Source organism: Manduca sexta, chromosome 19, assembly GCF_014839805.1.
Source record: "Manduca sexta isolate Smith_Timp_Sample1 chromosome 19, JHU_Msex_v1.0, whole genome shotgun sequence".
Classification (NCBI taxonomy): domain Eukaryota; kingdom Metazoa; phylum Arthropoda; class Insecta; order Lepidoptera; family Sphingidae; genus Manduca; species Manduca sexta.
In genome coordinates, this window is record NC_051133.1 from 1,239,775 (window position 1) to 1,260,413 (window position 20,639).

The window sequence follows — 20,639 nt, forward strand, 5'->3', positions numbered from 1 at the left end:
ACGCACGGATTTTTATGAAATTTGGTATGGAGATAGTTTAAGACCCTGGGAAGATTATAGGTTACTTTTTATCCCGGGAAAATATACAGCGGATTTTTATCCCGGAAAAGTCCTTCACGCGAGTGAAGCCAAACGTTTTAATATCTATTCATGAGTTTCAGATATACACAAAAGTGGACGAATTATCATTATCTGCAATTATAGTACATAATAATAGTTATCGAATAAAAATAATATGTATCATTGATACTGACAGAATTAATCTGAGAATTGGCTTCCGGGTTAAGTCCAATGTTTCAACCACAGAGAACAAGATTAGGTACAAATTGGCGAATACCCAACGCCAGAAAACAGTTTCAACAAGAGACAAAAAATAAATTTAAACGTGTACAAAACTTCAAAAAGGTAGAGAGAGAAAGAACCAGCTGCTTGAATATGTGCATGATATGGCGATAGGTTCGCCCTATATCACAATATCATGGGACAGAATACACATGCAAGTGGGTGCGTGGGTGCTCGCAGTGTGCGTGCGTGCGTGCGTCCGAATGACCTACGAATGTACCTATAATTGGTATAATCAGCCTCATGCCAATTATAGGTACATTTGTATTATATCTTTTTATGCAATACAAAACAAATAAAATACAAAGCAAATAGAGACACTTTAGTCTGGCGTATATTATGAATTTATGTTGCAACTTAATTAAGTTTTACGATGACATCACTGATTATACAATTAATTGCTATCACAATAAAAACAAAATAAAATGCATGTTACAGTTAATGTGTAAAGTTTGCCATTACGTTTAATATCCCTAGTGCACCTGATGGCAAGTGGAGTAGGGTCCAATAGAATGTTAACTAAGAGATGATTACCCCTCGACAGCCGAAACAATTATGCCGGCCTATTGGAACCGGATATTCACAGGCTGATCCCAGAACGCGATACACTTACTTAGGCTACTATGGCGGGTTTTAAACAACGGGACGATTACAAAACCCTTTAACACCTTAGACTTGGAACACAAAAAGTTCTCAATTCCCGTCGATATTTATAAACAGAGATAAACACTATCAAGAAATGATATCATATTTTGTTATATATTTGGACAATTACAAGTCGATTATCTAAACTTGGCGCGCACACATACACAAGCTACGCGTGTGTAGTATCTATGAATAACAAATGTCATCTGTCATGGCGACCCATCAATAGTAAACAAATATAGCTTGCTTTTGTTTACATCAAATCGCCAATCAGTGGACAATCTTAATAAATTTAATAATAATATATTGATGTTTTGTATAAGTAACATAAATATACAAAGATTAGCAGAGCCAATTTTATTACTTGTTGATTAACAGTCTTGCTATTGATTTTTTTTAATCACAATTGGTGAATTAATTATTATTAGCAACCTTATATTCTGCCCTACTATGCTTGGGCCTTCTATTGGAGGCGCCCAGACTGAGGTTTAAGCCAAGTCCATGACGCTGACCTAGTGCGCGTTGACAGACTTCACACAGCTAAGATTTTTTTTTAAATTCTCGTGTGTGCAGGTTTCCTCATTCTCTTCTTTCTTAGTTAAGACGAAGGATAATTGATTTAAGAACTAACATGACTTGAAAGAGGGGTGTATGCATCAAGTTTTGAAGATGTTCATTTCGTTCCCAACTACACCTATCCTCGCTTTTTATTAACAAGTACTAACGTTATTAAAATTATAATTGCGTAAAAATTTATCACAATTGGGGACACAATTAACAATTTTAATATATTTTTTGTGACAGTTATTAAGTAGTTAACGTCTTAAAAATCTAAAATCAATCAATGCTGATCATAATAATAAATGAAAATGCAAAACATGTTTTGCAGCGAGCAAAAATGTTTAACACGTCCCTGGTTTATGTTTATTTTTCCGTAACTTTTCTTTTAATAGCTTATCTCCAGAATGAACCATTTCGCAAAATGTCCTAAATTATATACTTACTTCTAGCACACGAGAAATCGGTGTCTTTATAAATCGCAACATTTGCATCAAGTTCCAAGTGAATCCAACATGCGAAAACAGCTGTATCTTATCAGCATATACATATTTTGGGGCAGGTAAGTCGTAATAACAGCCAGCAGTGTATCGTTGCGCGTGCGCAGTACAAGTGTTTAATCTTCACGCCGCGTCAGCCTACCAAACCGGTCGTGTTATCTACGCGCAGTTATTTTGTGTTGGGCGATTTAAACCGTACGTAATTATTTTAATTTTTAGTTTTAATCTGTGGTTTTATGATAGATCATTTATAAAAAATATACGTATTGTGTGAAATTAGTATTTCTCACAATACGTGACGAAATAGTTTTTACGAAATATTCTGTCTCATCTGTTTTTTTTTGTCTTAACACATTTATTCTGTATTATTTGAAGACAGCCAAAAAACACATAAGACAAAAAAATCGTAATAATATTTCGTAGAAATAACTTTCGTAAAAATATAGTAGTGTATTGTGTTATACAATGTTTAAATAACATAGTGGCGGCACCAGTTTTCGACAAGCACCAGTGATCGACATTTTTTATATCTAACTCATTAGTCATGAACCGGAGTTCAAATGTAGCCATATTTGACCATATTATAATGTCATTTTTACTATTAGGCACTAACTAATTGATAAAATCGGCTTTTTAAAAAAAACCAGGGTATAAAAATAATTTGCAGTTAGTATATTTGCGAACAAAAACATATATCGTTAAAAAAAATTTAAGAGGCATTCATTTCTTCTTCGTTGTGATACAATTACGAAATGAACTTGATATAGTATATAGATATAATTTTGCTGTGGATTGTCATAAGACTTTTTTTGTTTTTAATAATTTGAGATTTTATTCTTTGGCGTCAATGCAAATAGCGATTACTGTTCCTGTCAAACCGCGTTTTCCTTTTTTATTTAATTTTCAATGATGTTTTCTTTATGTAGTATAATATTCAGAAGATATTTAAAGTACATTAAACCATGTAATGCCAGTAATTGACAATATTTCGATTACAGATAAGTATGTATACATACATGATGATACGCATATGATACTACGTAATGGATGGATGATAACAGATGGAAAAATAATAATTAACCATTGAACCGTAGTGATTTCTTATGTTTAAATTGTATAATTGTAAAATTTAGGTAGATATTGTAACTGTAAGAGCGGCGATAGCCTAGTTGGGTGTGGAACGGACTGCCGAGACGAATGTCCGCAGACACCTCTGACTTTTCTAAAAAATCATGTGTGTATTCTTTGTGAATTTATCGTTCGCTTTAACGGTGAAGAAAAACATCGTGAGGAAACCTGCATATCCGAGAAGTTCTCTATAGGAATTTCGAAGGTGTGTGAAGTCTACCAATCCGCACTAGGCCAGCGTGGTGGACTAAGGCCTAATCCCTCTCAGTAGTAGAGGAGGCCCGTGCTCAGCAGTGGGCGAGTATATAATACAGGGCTGATATTATTATTATTATTATATTGTAACTGACTTTTCGGACCACCAAAACCTTACCCCTGTGGGCATAAAAGCTGTAAAGTCTTCGAAACTTTGGGAGAAAATCATAATATAAAAAGGCGTAATAATATCCGATAAAAGATGTTTTATTTTGATAACCCCTGAATCAATTAAGGTCATTTTTTAAATATAATATCTTAAACAATAAGAACTTACATGAGGGCCGAATTTTGAATCATCTCTACAAGAGTTTAAAGTGAAAATATAATGCCATATCAGATTTCAATGAAATTAATAAAAAGATAATATTATCTTATACACTAAGACTGCAAATGGCATTCGTTTATGAAATCAACTCCAATGTGCGATAAAATAGGGGAGAAATAAAAACACTGTAATAATTCTGATTAATTTTTTTGTAAAATTGTAATGAAACTGAATCAGGTTGCATATATCTTAAACCATGAAATGAGACGTGGCGTGCGCGATTTTCAATACCAAACCCCACCACGCCTCTTTTTAAAGGATGTCAGTAAGCATAAAAATATGTCTAGATTTGTTCATTACAGATGGACCCGAAAAAAAATTATACCACGAGGGATGGAAAGAGCAATTGAAGCAGTGAGAAATGGCGAAAAGGTCTCAAACTCAACGTTTCGGTGTACCAAGAATTACACTACGTGACAAACTTACAGAAAAAACTCCAATATATAGCACCATGGGGCCAAGCACGGTATTAACTAAAGATGAAGAAGACCTTTTGGAAAAATGGCTAATCGCCGATCAACTTTTTCCACTAACTAAAGATAATAACAGTGTAAATAAAATATAATAGAGCAGAACAGAAAAAATCCCTTTACAAGTAATAGACTTGAAACATCAAAATTTATCACAAATTATAAAAACGCAAGATCAAGATCAAGATCTTGAGGTGATGTGACAGAAAGTAAGTGGTTTGAAGTAATCGAACAATATTTATCTAAGCATATTCTAAACGATGGAAGCATGTATACAATAGCAGGTATTCAATATAGACGAAAGTGCATTTTTCTTGCCACTTAAATCTGGTCGTGTTCTTGACAAGAAAGGAGATAAACGTCTTGAAAACAATGGCAATGAGAAAGATTATCTTACAGTCTTATTCAGCGGTAATGCAGCCGAAGAACTGGCACCTCCAACGATCGTTTTTAATAATGAACGGATCCCTTCGTCTATTGCGGCGAGTATACCATCGAATTCAGCGATAGGTAAATCAGAAAACGAGTGGATGTGCAGCGACATATGTTATGAATATGTGACTAAAGTCTTTAACCCCTGGTTAGAACAAATTAACATTAAAAAACCAATTTTAATGTTTGCGGATTGCCAAAAATCGCACCTTACGCTACAAATATCAATGTTTTGATCACAAAACGGAATCGAAGTGATAGCTTTATATCCAAATTCTATGCACATTCAGATACCGATGGATTTGTCAGTGTTTAGACCTCTTGAAACACATTTGAAGGGAGCTGTAACTCAATAGAAAATGTAGAATCTTGGTCAAAATCTTCAAACAGAGAATTTTGGGCAAGTTTAGTACTTGCTAAAAGCTCTTTCAAACTTATCTAAAGATTGACTCAGAAGTGGATTCATAGGACTTTTTCCATTCGGGCCTGATTATATTCAAATAACGAAAATTAAGCAAAAGGATGTTACTAAGAAATTAACTAAGAAAACTAACAGCGCGGCAGAATTTGTAAAGAATTTAGAAAGTGAAAACGTGAAATTTTTTTTCAGAGCAGAAGTTACAATATTTTAATCAAATTTACTTCAACAATAGCAAAACACTTGAAAACTCTCTACCTAATGAAGACATTGCTTTATCTATTATTTGGGCCTAAATAAATTTGAATAAGAGCTCTAAAGATCATCATTGAACGCATACTACGATATAAATATTACTCCTGCGACGCCAGCAGAAGCAGTACCTAAAGGTATCCCTGTCCAATATAATTCAACTACAGACGAGGAAGATATTTTAACTAGCGCGCATACTACCTTAAATATAGATCTCATTTTACCTAGAATTGTCGAAACTGTTACCAGTAAATAATCCAAAGACCGAAGGGACCCAATCAGTATTATAAGCTCTAATCAATCACTGCTAAGAGATAATTTCCCTGACCTGTGCCAACCTGAACTTCAAAATATATTTGTGAGATAAAAAGATATTTTCACCAAATAATTGCCAGCTATATAGACGGACAAAATTTGCCTAGGGACTAAAAAATAGTAGTTAATACAACCAGTTTTTGAAGATGATAGTATCAAAATCGGAAAACACAAAACTTGAAAGAAAAGAGTAATCTAAAAATAATACTACACTTCTGATGACTCAGAAAAAGGAAGTGATTTAAATAAATTTTAAATTATCTAATAATATAGATTACAGTACCAATGGTTACGATTTATCGTACGGTACATTCAGTTCAACTGGTTATTACTTCATACTGACACTTTACAATGAATAAACATTCGTTAAAAGTATTTAGTAGTTAAACGGTGAAGGAAAACATCGTGAGGAAACCTGAATACTTGAGAAGTTCTCTATAGGAATTTCGAGAGTGTGTGAAGTCTACCAATCCGCACTAGACCAGCGTAGTGGACTAAGTCATAATCCCTCTCAGTAGTAGAGGAAGCCCGAGTCCAACAGTGGGACAGTATATAATACAGGGCTGATATTATTGTGTTTTGAACCACTCTTCAAATTTTTATATCTGCAGACCATTAATGTTAATTAATAAAACATATTTTAATAGAACAAACGATCAAGGAATAATAAAATTACGTTGTTTTTTATTAGTACGTTCATGTTTTACTGAACTAATCGGTTTAAGATGAAATTTTGCACACGTATAAACTAGTATAGTTTTATCCGGGAAAATTGCTCCAGAGAGAATTATTGGGACCTCTTAATTTTTAAAATAAATTTCCTGGTGTGCATTAATTAACGCCATTGGTTAATACTCATTAAGGACAATAGAAAAGGCTTTAACTATAGTTTCTGATTTCTCATCGTATTTTTATTTCTCGAGGCACGAGAAGTCTTGACCAGGATTTCTCAAGATGTCGAGAAATTTTTAAATGTTTAATAAAACGAGTTCTTGAGTACTTTGGACATATTGTCAGGAAGAAGAGCGACAAAATGATGGTCACCGGCAAGGCAAAAAAGCACGTGGACTCAACCCAATACGATGGTCCGATCAGATCCGCACCACACTTGATTTATCTGTATACGACGCAATACAGATGTACAACAATCGGAATCTATGGCGTGATATTATATGGCGGAAGCTGGTCAGAGGTGGTCACGACACTCAAAACTGAGGAGAACGACGCAAGGAGAGATATAATTTTTTATTAGTAAACGGTGGAATGACTAGCATAATATGAGACTTTTAAAATTATGTTCAAAATCGAATAATTAATCGCGATCAAAGTTTTCGCCGTAACCGCTGAACTAGTTTAAATGACATTTGGCATCAACACCTCGTCCTAGATTCAGCACCGCGAGTAATACCTATAAATAAATAAAATGCTTAATGATGTCTTATGTTTACGCGAATGTTAGACATTGAAATTAAACTATTTTATATAGGCCAAACAAAAATAAATATAGGGACTCGTGTAAAAGAACATATAGCTGACGTGAAACACCGACGCTTTACGAAGTCTGCAGTCGCTGAACACTCTGAAGGAGGCTCCAATCATTATCTGCGACTAGACAAATCCTCGCCAAAGAACACCGATTTCTGCCTAGGATGAATCACGAGGCTGTTAAAATTAAAAAAACATTCGAATTTCAATAGAAAAGATGGTTGGAAACTTGCACAAGCCTTTGATGGGAAGCCAAAAGGCCGGCTGCCAGACTTCAAGAAACTGTGTACTCATTCTGCGTAGATCGGACCAACAGCTAAAAAAAAATTATTATTTAATTTCCGGATGACCAATACCTCAGTCTACCCCGTGACCACGAAGGCTGCAAAGTCAACGAAACGTCGAGAGACAATTAAAATATAAAAACCGCGATAACATCCATAAGTAGTTTAATTTGAAAACAAAATGCTTTATACATCACGTCGCCTACGTGTGTAACATAATTCCGCTTATAAGTCAAAGTACATGAGAATATTTAATTATTACTCCAAGTCACTTGTATAACTACAGACATTTTATATTGGACATACAATAGATGAAAAAGTGCAAAGTAAATAAAAAAGCCGGCTCAGGCTGGCAGGAAAGAAGAAATTATGAAGTTGTATATAACATAGCATAGAGACTATGACTTACCTACTCTTAAAAACAGCAGAGCGTCTATAGATGCAAATTTCACTTTTAAGTTAAGCCTAACTCTATAGAAATATATTAGGAGGTAATTAATATATCATATTTTAGGTTGACAGAGTGATAGCATAAATAATGTAATATACGACTTCATTATAACGTCGATTTCGTAACCAATTGACAAAAGTAAACTAAAACAGCGGGGAAGAAGGTCCTAAACTCAAAAACTCTCTTAAGAAAACTCCAAAATTTCGAATTTATCTGACTATTCGGTGTAATATTATCGCTTGCTTCAATAGAATAAGAAAACATTATTAGCAAACTTGCACGCTTGAGAATTCTCTATAAAAAAATCGAAGGTATTGAAGTATACCAACCTGCTTAGAGCGGTATAAACCTTCTGTAACAATTGTATTGGAGTATATAAGTATTAGTTTTAAATATTGTAATTGTTTTCGAGTGAGGTATTGACAATTTACCTATGATTCACTAAAAGACCCAAAGTAAAAGTTTCAACTTGCACAACTAAGGAAAACATTACAGACACTGCAAGCACGAAATGTCGTTTTACAAATAGTTTCCTTACCGAGATAGCGTCGAAGGTCGTAAAATAATAGTTTAAAAGAAAATTATATTCCAGTACGCGAATTTATGTAAATCGTTTTCCTCTAGCTTTACATATAACAATACATAAATCGAACCGCGAAATCGCATTTTCCAGCATACTCCTATACCTAATTGTTATTTAGTTTAACGTGCTAATTTGGTCATCATTATTCAAAAATAAAATAAAAACCAGTTTTAATCTTGCACAAAATAACAAACCACATATCAAATATCAACTAAATAGCACGAAAACAACAATTCAAAGATCAAAACTATAAAAACTCAAGCTAAAAATACGTAATACCGGCAACGTATTCATAGAGAATAGAGATGTATTAGTCGTTGCTAGGGCCGGGCGTGTCGAGTGGTTAAAAAATTATTTATACGATTGGTTGTGACCGCGAATACACACATCACGCATTTATCACCGAAGAGGTATGCAAAGGCGCAACTAGAGCACCCACTTTTCGCCAAGTGTGTTCCGTCCTATGATGCGATAGGGGGCGAGTCTGTCGCCATAGCACAAATTCCAGACTCCGGACTGATACTGAACAGAAAAACCCAAGTATCTCTTTGCCCGAACGGTATTCGAACCCAGTACCTGAGAGCTGCCGCCAAACAGAACTACGCCACCGAGACGATACGAATAATTAGTGTCTAGAGCTGTGGATATGGATCCGGTACTCAGCTTTTTTACTCATTTGGCATCGAAATCCATTACCTTGATGCGAAAGTAGTACGCTATAAGTAACGAACACTGCATGTATTGATTTGTACTTGTTTTTAAGACTTCTATCTTATTATCTATGCGATTTTATTCTATGTTCAGTAGGTGCTAGGTGTCACGACAATCTATCTAAAGCATTTTTATGGCAATTAAGTGTGTACTGAGCCGATGTTAAAAGTCAATAATTAATCAATCCTAACCATAATAATAAGTGAAAATGCATAATAATGTGTTGAAGTATTTTTTTTTTCAACATGTACCCGGTTTATTTATTATCTACAGAATGAAACTTCCGCGTAACTTCTAAACCACGTAGTACATACTTGTAACAGGCAAAATAGTACCTTATTAATTGTAACGATCGTATAAAATTCCAAAATATCCTTACCTATCCAAATAAAACCAATTTGCGTATTCTATCGCGGTTTTTTATATTTTAATATTGCCATTATTGATTGAAATGTCATATTTTATAAATACTTATAACTTTTTGATACATATATGTAAATTATCCGTTTACTTAAGAAAAAAATGTCGTTTTTTAATATTATAAAAATCGATAATTATCCGTTTTATGTAAAATAAACGATATTTTCTTATCTATCATCGGAATATTTTGATAATTTCATTCGCTAAAACCCACCCAGTCTGTGCCACGGCGGGTGAGTCGGCATAACGGTCGTCAGTGTACCGCTGCGCGTGCGCCGGGCAAACATTACATAATATTATTCGCGGCACTCCACCAAACCGGTTGTCTAGCCTACACTTTGCGCAAGTGTTTTGTGGTCTTCGTTACATACCGTAAGTAATTATTTATATTTTTAGTTTTAAGCTATGTTTTTTCTTATCTATGATACTGTGTTGTGCGGTGTTTAGTGGTATAGTGAGACAAACACCAGTGCTTATTTTCTCTGTATTTAAAGACCTTAAGGTAATGAATCGGTGTTAACTTGTGGCTACATTTGATCACAGATATTATTTTTAAAAAATACTAAGGAAAATATTAAGAGAGTAAATCCATTTTTTATTATTTTACTATTACCACGTAGGATCATTACGCCGGTTTCGTGACCACTTCCAGTAAGCGACCACTTGACTACATAGATTTCTTTAATTACTAACATATAAGCTTCCTTTGCAAACCAAAGCCAGAGTATCTTAAATATTTGTAAAAAAATTGTACCAACTGGTTTGCCTAAAAAACATTATGATCGAAATATGTATGTGTTGATTAAAGAGTGAGTGAAATGCAGTAAAAAAAAAAAACAAATAAAATAACAAAAGCTCGCGTTGCTCAAAGGTAAGTTCAGTTACTTAACATACGTTGTTTACTGAAAAATGTAGAGTGGTTACTCAATAAATGATGTGTTTGTATGTTTAATAGTTTAAAAATAAATTATTGCTCTAATATTAAATCATAACGTGGTGATCGACAACTGAAACGCGTATTTTATTGATACGTTAAAAAGCAACCATATGTCGTATTCTGGCTCAAAATCTTGTTTTGTTTTGATTATTACCTTCATTTTTTGCGTTGTTTCTATTTAGAATTTGGAGTTGTAAAAACTTTAACTATGCAAATATCTCGATAAAAGTTTGTCTAATCTATATCTATACTAATATTATAAAGCTCAAGACTTTGTTTCTTTTAACGCACTTATCTAAAAACTAACTATTGACTTTTTGAAATTCACAACTCAACAAATTGGTCGCTAGCCGGCTCAACGACCTTGTAATATTGTTTTTGGACTGCCTTTACAATTGCTATATTTTTGTTAATTTCAGATATATTTATGTTTTGTCGCTATACAAATGTCGATGACTGGCTCTCTAATAAAATGCGTTTCCACAATAATTTTATCATAGACTTAGCATGTTTTTAAAATTTTATATGAATTTTATAATAAGTGTAGTATTCAAGGGATATTTCTATATAATTTCTTGAACCACGGAAACGCATTGACGTGCCCCATTGTAAAATTATAGTTTTGGGAGAATATGTGTGTGGGTGTAATTATGCTACGTCCGATTTCATGAAATTAAATGGAAATATAAGATTATATATTCGTTTGTTAATTACACCCCAAGAGGGAGTAAAGTAGCGGAGAAACACAAACACTGAACTGCTTGTGATAATATTTGTCGTAAAATTATGATGACACAATCAGTTTTCGTATGATACTATGAGATAAGACTTGGCGTGCGCCATTTTTATTACCATACCCTATCATTCTTCTTATAAGAGAATAAGTAAACATGAAAATATGTCTAGATTTGTTCATTACAGATGGCTCCGAAAAAAAATTACACCACAAGGGACATGGAAAGAGCAATTGAAGCAGTGAGAAATGGCGAAAAGGTTTCAGTAGCAGCTCAACGTTTCGGTGTACCAAGAATTACACTGCGTGACAAACTTACAGGAAAAACTCCAATATATAGCACCATGGGGCCGAGTACGGTATTAACTAAAGATGAAGAAGACCTTTTGGAAAAATGGCTAATCGCCGATCAACCTTTTCCACTGACTAAAGATAATATTTTGGATAGTGTGCAAAAAATTATAATAGATCAGAAAAGAAAAAATCCCTTTACAAATAATAGACCCAGCAGGAAGTGGTTTCAGTCCTTCCTAAGGAGACATCCAAATTTGACACAAAGAATAGAAACCTTATCAAGACCCCGGGATGATGTGACTGAAAGTAAGTGGTTTGAAGAAATCGAACAATATTTATCTAAGCATAATTTAAAAGATATTCTAAACGATGGACGCAGGGTATTTAATGCAGACGAAAGTGCATTTTTCTTGTCACCTAAATCTGGGCGTGTTCTTGCCAAAAAAGAAGATAAACATTTTAACAATGGCCATGAGAAAGATAATGTTACAGTCGTATTTACCGGTAACGCAGCCGGAGAACTGGCGCCTCCAATGATTATTTTTAATGATGAAAAGATCCCTTCGTCCATTGCGGCGAGTATACCATCGGATTGGGCGATAGGTAAATCAGAAAACGGGTGGATGTGCAGCGACATATGTTATGAATATGTGACTAATGTCTTTAACCCCTGGTTAGAGAAAAATAACATTAAAAAACCAATTTTAATGTTTGCGGATTGCCGAAAATCGCACCTTACGCTACAAATATCAATGTTTTGCTCACAAAACGGAATCGAAGTGATAGCTTTATATCCAAATTCTACGCACATTCATATACCGATGGATTTGTCAGTGTTTAGACCTCTTGAAACACATTGGAAAGAAGCTGTAACCCAGTGGAAAATGGAGAATCTTGGTCAAAATCTTCAAAAAGAAAATTTTGCCCAAGTACTGCAAAAAGCTCTTTCAAACTTATCAAAAGATTGCATCAAGAATGGATTCATAGGACTTTTTCCATTCGGGCCTGACTATATTAAAATACCAAAAATGAAGCAAAAAGATGTTACAAAGAAATTAACAAAGAAAACTAACTCAGCGCAGGCAGAATTTGTAAAGAATTTAGAAAGTGAAATCGTGAAAATTTTTTCAGAGCAGAAGTTACAACATTTTAATGAAATTTACTTCGACAATAGCAAAACGCTTGAAAACTCTCTACCTAATGAAGATGGGGCATTATATATAATTTGGGCCAAAAATAAATTTGAACAAGAGTTTTATCAATCATCATCAAATGAATACGATGATATAAATGTTGCTCCTGCACCATCGGCAGAAGCAGTTTCTGACCAATATAATTCACATTTCACTGAGAAAGACATTTTAACTAGCCCGCATGCTATGTTAAATAGAGATCTCATTTTGCCCACAAGCGTTGAAACTGTAACCAGTACTGTAAATCATTCAAAAGGCGCAAGCGAGCCATTAAGTATTATAAACACTGAACTATCTACATCACTGGTAATAGATCAAGGTAGTTATCCTAACTTGTATCAATCTGAACTTCAGAATATATCTTCGAGGAACGAAGATATTTTCGCCGAACAATTACCATCTATGTTAACGGACATAGTTTTTAATTTGCCTACGAATTAAAAATAGAAGTTAACAACGCCAACACCAATAAAAACAATTATTGAAGATTATAAAAACAAAATTTAGGTAAATGTACTCAAGACTTGAATGAAAAAAAGGAATCCAAAAATAATATTAGACCTCGTATCAATTATGTGCGGCAGTTACACGACATGTTCGTATGGAGCAACTATCATTTGCCGAAATCATAACCGAATGAAAAGCGCACGCGCGTCACTACAGACCCTTTGCGGCGATCATAAAAGCCCACAAAAGTGTGTCGCACCACGAAGTATTCGAAAGTAAATTTTTGAAATGGCTCGCGAACCAACCTAATACTAATAAGGCGCGTCTGCCGCGCGCGCCGATGTTCAAATGTTAGCCACGCATAATGGATACGAAGTTTTACACGCCTAAAGACTCAAAGAAGTTATAACGCATAATATATAGATTTACAGGCATTTAGATAAATTTATTATCAAACAATATAGATTACGGTTTGTAAATATTTCGTTTTATCGTATGGCAGTCATTTCTGAATAAATTTATTCGCAAAAAGTATATTTTTATTCACTACAGATCCTTGTAAGTATATTCCTGACATTGATGATTGATATAGATAATATATTTATGAGACAAGATAACATTTATTTGTAATGCAGTCATTGTGGACGGCACAAGGTGCCTCCCGCTATCTATCCTCCTATAATATTATATAAAGCTTAAGAGTTTGTTTCTTCATTTGCAGATGCAAATCTCAGAAGCTAGTGGTTCGAATTGAAAAATTCTTTTAGTATTTGATAGCCCATTTATATAACATCACGCTATGGCCAATAAGATCGGAGTATCGATGAAAAATTGCTAAAACGGGGAATATATATACCTTTTGAGAGCTTCTGTGGCCTGCGTTGCATAAATAAAGTTATGCAACAAATATGTATGACGGAATTATTTGGCCTAAAAAGTTTTTTAAAAATATATTATAAAACAAAGTCCTTCGCCGCTGTCTGCCTGTCTGAAGGCGATAAACTCAAAAACTACCCAACTGATTTTCATGAAATTTAGTATGGAGATAATTTGAGACCCTGGGCAGGACATGGTCTACTTTCTATCCCAAGACTTCTATCCCGGAAAACTCTTTCAGGCGGACGGAGCTGCGAGCGAAATATAATGCCAGATATAAGAACATCGCTTCAAAGACTATAACATCACGGTGTAGATCATATATAATATTCAATGATTATAATAATATATGGTGGTGGAAGATCTGGTGGTAGGATTCTCATACACGAGAAACCGTCTGGTTAGGTACCACCGCAATTTCTATTTCTACAGTGAAGGAGCAATGCGCATGCTCATGCATGCCGGTTTGAAGGACATTGTTACCAACGTAATTACTGAGCATTAAGGCTTAACAATGTTTCAGGGTGACGTGTACAGTGGAGTAACACGCAGTACTTTGTAGTTTAAAGTTCTGTAAGGTATCGCTTCTGTTTAAGGGTGGTCTTATCAGGAGAGACTCGCCGAATTTATTGACAATTCTTTTCATCAAGCTTTTTTATCCTGTTTTTTATATCTCCATATTTTAGTATTATATTTCAAGTATTATTTTACTACCAGGAACTTTAACTTTTCCGATGATAAACACCTTAGTCCGCCACGCTACCATGAAGGCTGCAAAGACTTTGAAACGACGGAAGAAAATTATGATATAAAAATCCACGATAAAAGCAGATTTTTTTTTTATTTCAATGTCTAATATTCGCGTGCACTAAAGAAATATTCTATAGGTGTTTGACCTTGAACTTCAAAAATGCACTAGGGAATTTCTCAAAATGAAATAGGATTAGAATAATTCTTTCTGTATTGGGTTTGATTAAATGTATTCTCTAACTAATAAATCTTTCTGTATTGAGTTTGATTAAATGTATTCTCTAACTCTTTCTTTCTTCCTTTCAAATAAAAAACGCATTTTCCAAATCGATTAATAAATGAAAGCATTCTGAAATTCGTCTAATAATTCATTACGAAATGTAAACCTCAATCTTAGTTTTAAGTCGGTTTTGATGGCGGAGGTAAGTAAAAAAAATACCTATACTGCCGTGCTAAGCCCAAAAGCGATATGTCAGGGAAACCATATTTCGAGATAATCGTAGTTTTGTAAATATAGTTTTATAGTTTTGTATGTAAAACTGAGATAGATAAACTCTTTTAAGGCTTTTATCAATAAGTTCTAAACAAGATACCGTTATTTGGGTGATGTAATTGGTTGAGTATTTTTTTAAGCTATCTGACGACATAAAAATCAAGATTTTGTTCGTTTTGAAATACCGCTTTTGAGCTTAGCACGGCAGTATATTTTATATTAAATTGTGTCCGCGAACATCAAATTTCACATCGAATTTTATTGTTTATATATAAGCGTGGCAGTGGTCTCACGGCTCCTGATAGTAAACGGTGTGCAAAGGTTATATGTCATATTATATATATATTTGATATTAGAATTAAACCTTGAATACCCACCTTAAACAGATTCTCAATTAACCCTACATACTGTCGACTCTAGTGTTTTATTTATCTACCTATTATTGATAGATGACCAAGCAATTTACGCACGAAAATAAGTGGAACTTGGAATCAATTAGCGTTGAAGATTGGGCAAAAAATAATGACTCGTAAATAATCGCTGCTTATAAATAAAAATATGGCGGACAAACAAGTTAATAATTATAACGCACGCAATTATAATGGCGTACATACATGTCCATGTGGTTAATTCGTTAATCGTCATTTTGGATGTTTACTGCACCCGAATGTTTGGTTATTATTTGCACTTACGACATTCTAATTCTAGCTGCGAAAGAGACAGTCAAGGTCAAATGAAAACATATTAATAAATACCAATTTATGAGTGTTTAATTTCGATCAAAATAACGCAATATATAGCTTATTACTTTTATATTGTCATCGTCATTGTCGACGACCACCTGTCATTAATTATTGTGTTAGAGCAGGCTCTATATCTATCTATAGTTAAGGCTAATACAAAAGATATTATGACGATATTACGAAGACATTATACTTATTACTTTGTATAATGTATTAATTTGCATCAAACATAAGATACATACCAAACAAAAAAACATAAAACTACGTTTGTTACAAAAAAGGCTCCAACTCAACAATATACTGGCAGTAAAGCCAGCGCTGGTCTTCCATTAGGCCGTTTGTTTGTTGATGTCACGGAAGACAACTTCGAAAACTCTTAGCAGGTTTCAGTAATTCAATTTTATTTCCAGTTTAGGTACCGCTCAACACACCAACATGAAAGTGCAAGTGGAGCAAGGGTGGTTAGAAGGTGAGAAGTTGGAGTCGGTCACCGGGGACTCCTACTACAGCTTCAAAGGCATCCCGTACGCTGAACCACCAGTCGGAAAGCTACGGTTCAAGGTGAGACAAGAGTCAAGGAATACATGGTTCACTATTAACAACAGCTCAAGAGAGCTGGCATTTAAGTCTTTCTTGCATAAAAATATAATAATAGAAGCTTTGTATTATATACTGTCTCACTGCTTGTCACGGGCCTCTTCTATTACTGAGAGGGATTAGGCCTTAGTCTACCGTTCTGATCTGTGCGGATTAGCAGACTTAACATATCCTCAAAATTCTTATAGAGAAGTTCACAGGTATGTAGATTTTCTCAGGATGTTTTCCTTCATCGTCAATGTAAGCGATAATGACTAAAGAACACACATAATTTTATATAAAATCAGAGGTGTGACCTTGGGTTTTAAAAATGCGAACATTCGTCTCGGCAGTCCGTTTTAACACAGCTACATGTTTTGCATACTTGTTATTTTTGTTAGTGTTTTTTGGCGTAACAATATGATAAAGCAATGTTTGAGTAGTACTTATGCTGGATTGTTTTATTTCGGTGTCTTATCTTAATCTTTCCAAAGATAATAATTGCAAATATTTGTTAAAAATAAACGCAAAAACCCCTGAACTGTTTTAGATGAATGTCGTACACGAGTAGACTATGTCCTAAATAAACACAAAGGCTATTTTTATCCCGGTAATATACTCCAGTAGGAAATATATGGATTTTTCAACTTTTTTTTTAGTTGGCACCGGCATCTTACTGATGACTATAATTTTGTAGTAATAACTTATGTAGTAAGAAAAGACTTTTAACATGAGAGAAGCCACGAGCAACACTTAGAAAAATATATTTTCAATGCAGTTTTTTACTCACAAATACTGACTGCGTAATACTTGTGGTAAAACTTATAATAAATTTAAATATCGCTTATTTTTTCATAAGAAATTATTAAAATACTAATAATAATTTACAGGCCCCTCGGCCACCGCTGCCTTGGGATGGAGTCAGACCCGCCAAGGAGCACGGCAACGTGTGCCCCCAAGTTAACATATTTACCGACCAGCTTGTACCAGGAAGTGAGGACTGTCTATATCTCAACGTATATACTCCAGAAATCAAACCACAGAAACCGATGGCAGTCATGATCTTCATCCATGGAGGCGGTTACAAAAGTGGTTCAGGAAATGAAGATAATTACGGGCCAGACTTCCTTATCCGACACGACGTTGTAGTCGTTACCATCAATTATAGACTAGATGCTCTGGGATTCCTCTGCTTAGACACACCTGATGTGCCAGGCAATGCTGGTTTGAAAGACCAAGTTATGGCTTTGAAATGGGTAAAGGAAAATATTGCGCAATTTGGAGGTGATCCTAACGAGGTGACCATTTTTGGAGAAAGCGCTGGGGGGGCGTCTACTACCTACCATATTATATCTCCAATGTCAAAAGGTCTCTTTAAACGAGCTATATCTATGAGCGGAGTGCCTTTTTGCGATTGGTCTCTTGAAAACCAACCACGAAGACGCGCATTTGTTTTGGGTAAACTTTTGGGGATCGACACCAAAGACCCAAATGAACTCTTAGAATTCCTTCAAAATGTTCCCACGGAAAAACTGATCAACACCGATCCGTGTATCACAAAATCTGAGGAACTAATAAACAACATATTAAAAATGTATCACTTCACTCCAGTAGTCGAGAAGGATTTTGGCCAAGAACATTTTATGACTGAAGAAGTAACCCAAATTCTTAAGAATGGTACAATAAACGAAGTGGATCTACTTATTGGTCACACCAGCGAAGAAGTTCTTCTTGGAACACCTAAATTTGAAAACGAATTTATACAGAAATATAACAGATATCAAGAGATGTTCGTACCTACAGAGATATTGATATCATCGACAACAGAAACTATCCTACATCTCGGTGATGAGATCAAAAACTACTACTTTGGAAATAAACTTGTAAATAACGACTCGATGCGCGAAATGATAACATATAGTAATGAACTAGTATTCATATACCCAATTTACAGATTTCTAAAACAGCTTCCAAAAACAGGAGATTCAAAGAGATTTATGTACAAATTTTCTGCTGTATCAAAAAGAAATGTGTATGGTCAAGCAGGGATAAAGTATGGCATTGTCGGCGCCAGTCATCTGGATGATCTGATGTACTTGTTCGACGCTAAAATGCATAGTTTGAAATACGAAAAAGGGAGCCCAGAAGATAAACTAGTCAATCTAGTTTGCACTGTGTTTACGAATTTTGCAAAATATGGGTAAGTCTATTTAATTTCTTATCCGTAAAGTCAAGTAGAACGTCTTTCTGAATATTAAATTGAGGGACAAGAAATTAAAAAAACCTTAGTCCTCTCAAACACCTCCTTATAAGGAAAGTGATGTGCCTGCATCTTTCTTGATTTAAATCAAGCTACGCCTCTACTGGATACTTTGCGGTTAATCCCCAACTGGCAAGCACAGCATCGGATGTCCACCCACGAGGTCAACAGATGACCTCATAAAAGTCGCAGGAAGTCGCCTAGAGGAAGTTGATCTGAAAATCTTTGGGGGGGGGGGGATGTTCAGCAGTGGACATCCTGCGGCTGATGATGATGAATCCCCATTAATATCATAATATTAAAATTTCGAAACAGCGTATTACATTATACATGAAAGAGTATATGTAACTAGGTTAACAGTCGTAACCTTGTCGTCAACTGCACACCTCATCTTCAAGTAATTTGCAAAGTATCATAAATTCTACTGGTTAAAACTATTACTTAACAAATATTAACAGACTTTCTCGATCGAGAAGTTGAATTTAAGTCATGCATATGTCATATAAAACTTAAGAATTCGGAGACGCGACCATTGAATCTTTTGTTCGTCAGATAAGCTAAGCCATATTATTACTTCAATTCCAGTACTCCAACCCCAGACTCCTCCCTCGGCATCAGCTGGCCGGAGTTCGACTCTAACATCAAGAACTATGTCAACATAACAGACACCCTCACCGTTGAACACGAAACTGGAGATGCTTTGACATTCTGGGATAGTATTTATGAATACGCTCGTAACAAACAATAATTGTTTCGGACTGATTGTTATTATGAAGAGCGCGCAGACTTGAACTGATAGTATATAAGGTATCGCGCAGACGTTGTAAATTTGTTTCCGTAAAACACTACAGTATTATATAAATAGAATCTTGGCTTTTATGAAAGTGATAGTTACATATTTTGGCGTGCCTTTATTATTTATTTTACCTTGTATGTGATAAAACCTATTTACTACTACTTTTACATTTGGCAATTCTATTGGAAATAAAAAACAATAAAATTATGTCATTGTTATTACTGTGTGCAAAACTTGTTTTGCTTTGGAAGGCATTGTAGACAGTGTGTCTTATTGCTTTTGTTTTAAGTTTTATATTTGTAAAACATTCTCTTTCTAAGCATGCCAGGTACTTTAAACAAAACAAGGTGTTATTATTGAAGCGTGGCTAATACTATTATTTGTTCATCTTTCAAATGATGTCCTCCTTCAATACACATAACATATGCATATACATTATGCAGTGTGTAATATTTGAGAAATTAAGGTTTATTCAGATGTTTTAAATTATGAAACCAGGTTGCTGTTATGTTTGTATTTCTTAAGCTAACATTTGCATAAAGATCGGTACCGTACTTACAATATCTCTGATATTAAAGTTGTAGGAATTTCATCATGGGATTGACTGACCAGCAGGTAAAGTACATCATCGCTGTGTCCATAGTTCTATCATTTTTTATGGTATAAGGGGCAAACGAGCATACGGTCTATTTGTAAATGAACACCAGCGCGCATGATCTGTAAGACCAGGTGGCATAAAGATGCTTTGCCTTTTAGTTAGGAATACGCTGGTTTTTGAAGGTCGTATCTGTCCAGAATGCTGCTGACGGCAATTAGTTCCATAATTTTGTAGTACGTAATAAAGTGTCGGTAGCAACATATTGTAATGGATTGCGAACCTCAGAGGTGATGTGGATGGAATTTGGAGTTTTACCGCGTGGTACGGTGATGGAATGTATATAGTTTAATTAATATTATTAATGTA

At 34.6% G+C, this 20,639-nt stretch overlaps 1 protein-coding gene across 6 annotated transcripts; it reads left to right on the forward strand.

Annotated features, from left to right (window-relative positions):
- The first annotated feature begins 2,031 nt into the window (after positions 1-2,031).
- On the forward strand, positions 2,032-20,041 carry LOC115440557 (esterase B1). Of its 6 annotated transcripts, none has more exons than XM_030164940.2 (4): positions 2,032-2,107; positions 16,454-16,604; positions 17,510-18,819; positions 19,465-20,041. In XM_030164940.2, exons 1-4 carry the CDS (start codon positions 2,061-2,063, stop codon positions 19,625-19,627), a joined length of 1,671 nt encoding a protein of 556 aa, XP_030020800.2. In that variant the 5' UTR covers positions 2,032-2,060; the 3' UTR covers positions 19,628-20,041. The 6 variants fall into 6 exon arrangements, with proteins under 6 accessions (XP_030020800.2, XP_037296196.1, XP_030020789.2 ...); XM_030164954.2 differs by lacking the exon at positions 2,032-2,107 and adding an exon at positions 2,124-2,240; XM_030164947.2 differs by lacking the exon at positions 2,032-2,107 and adding an exon at positions 9,796-9,949.
- Positions 20,042-20,639: the final 598 nt, after the last annotated feature.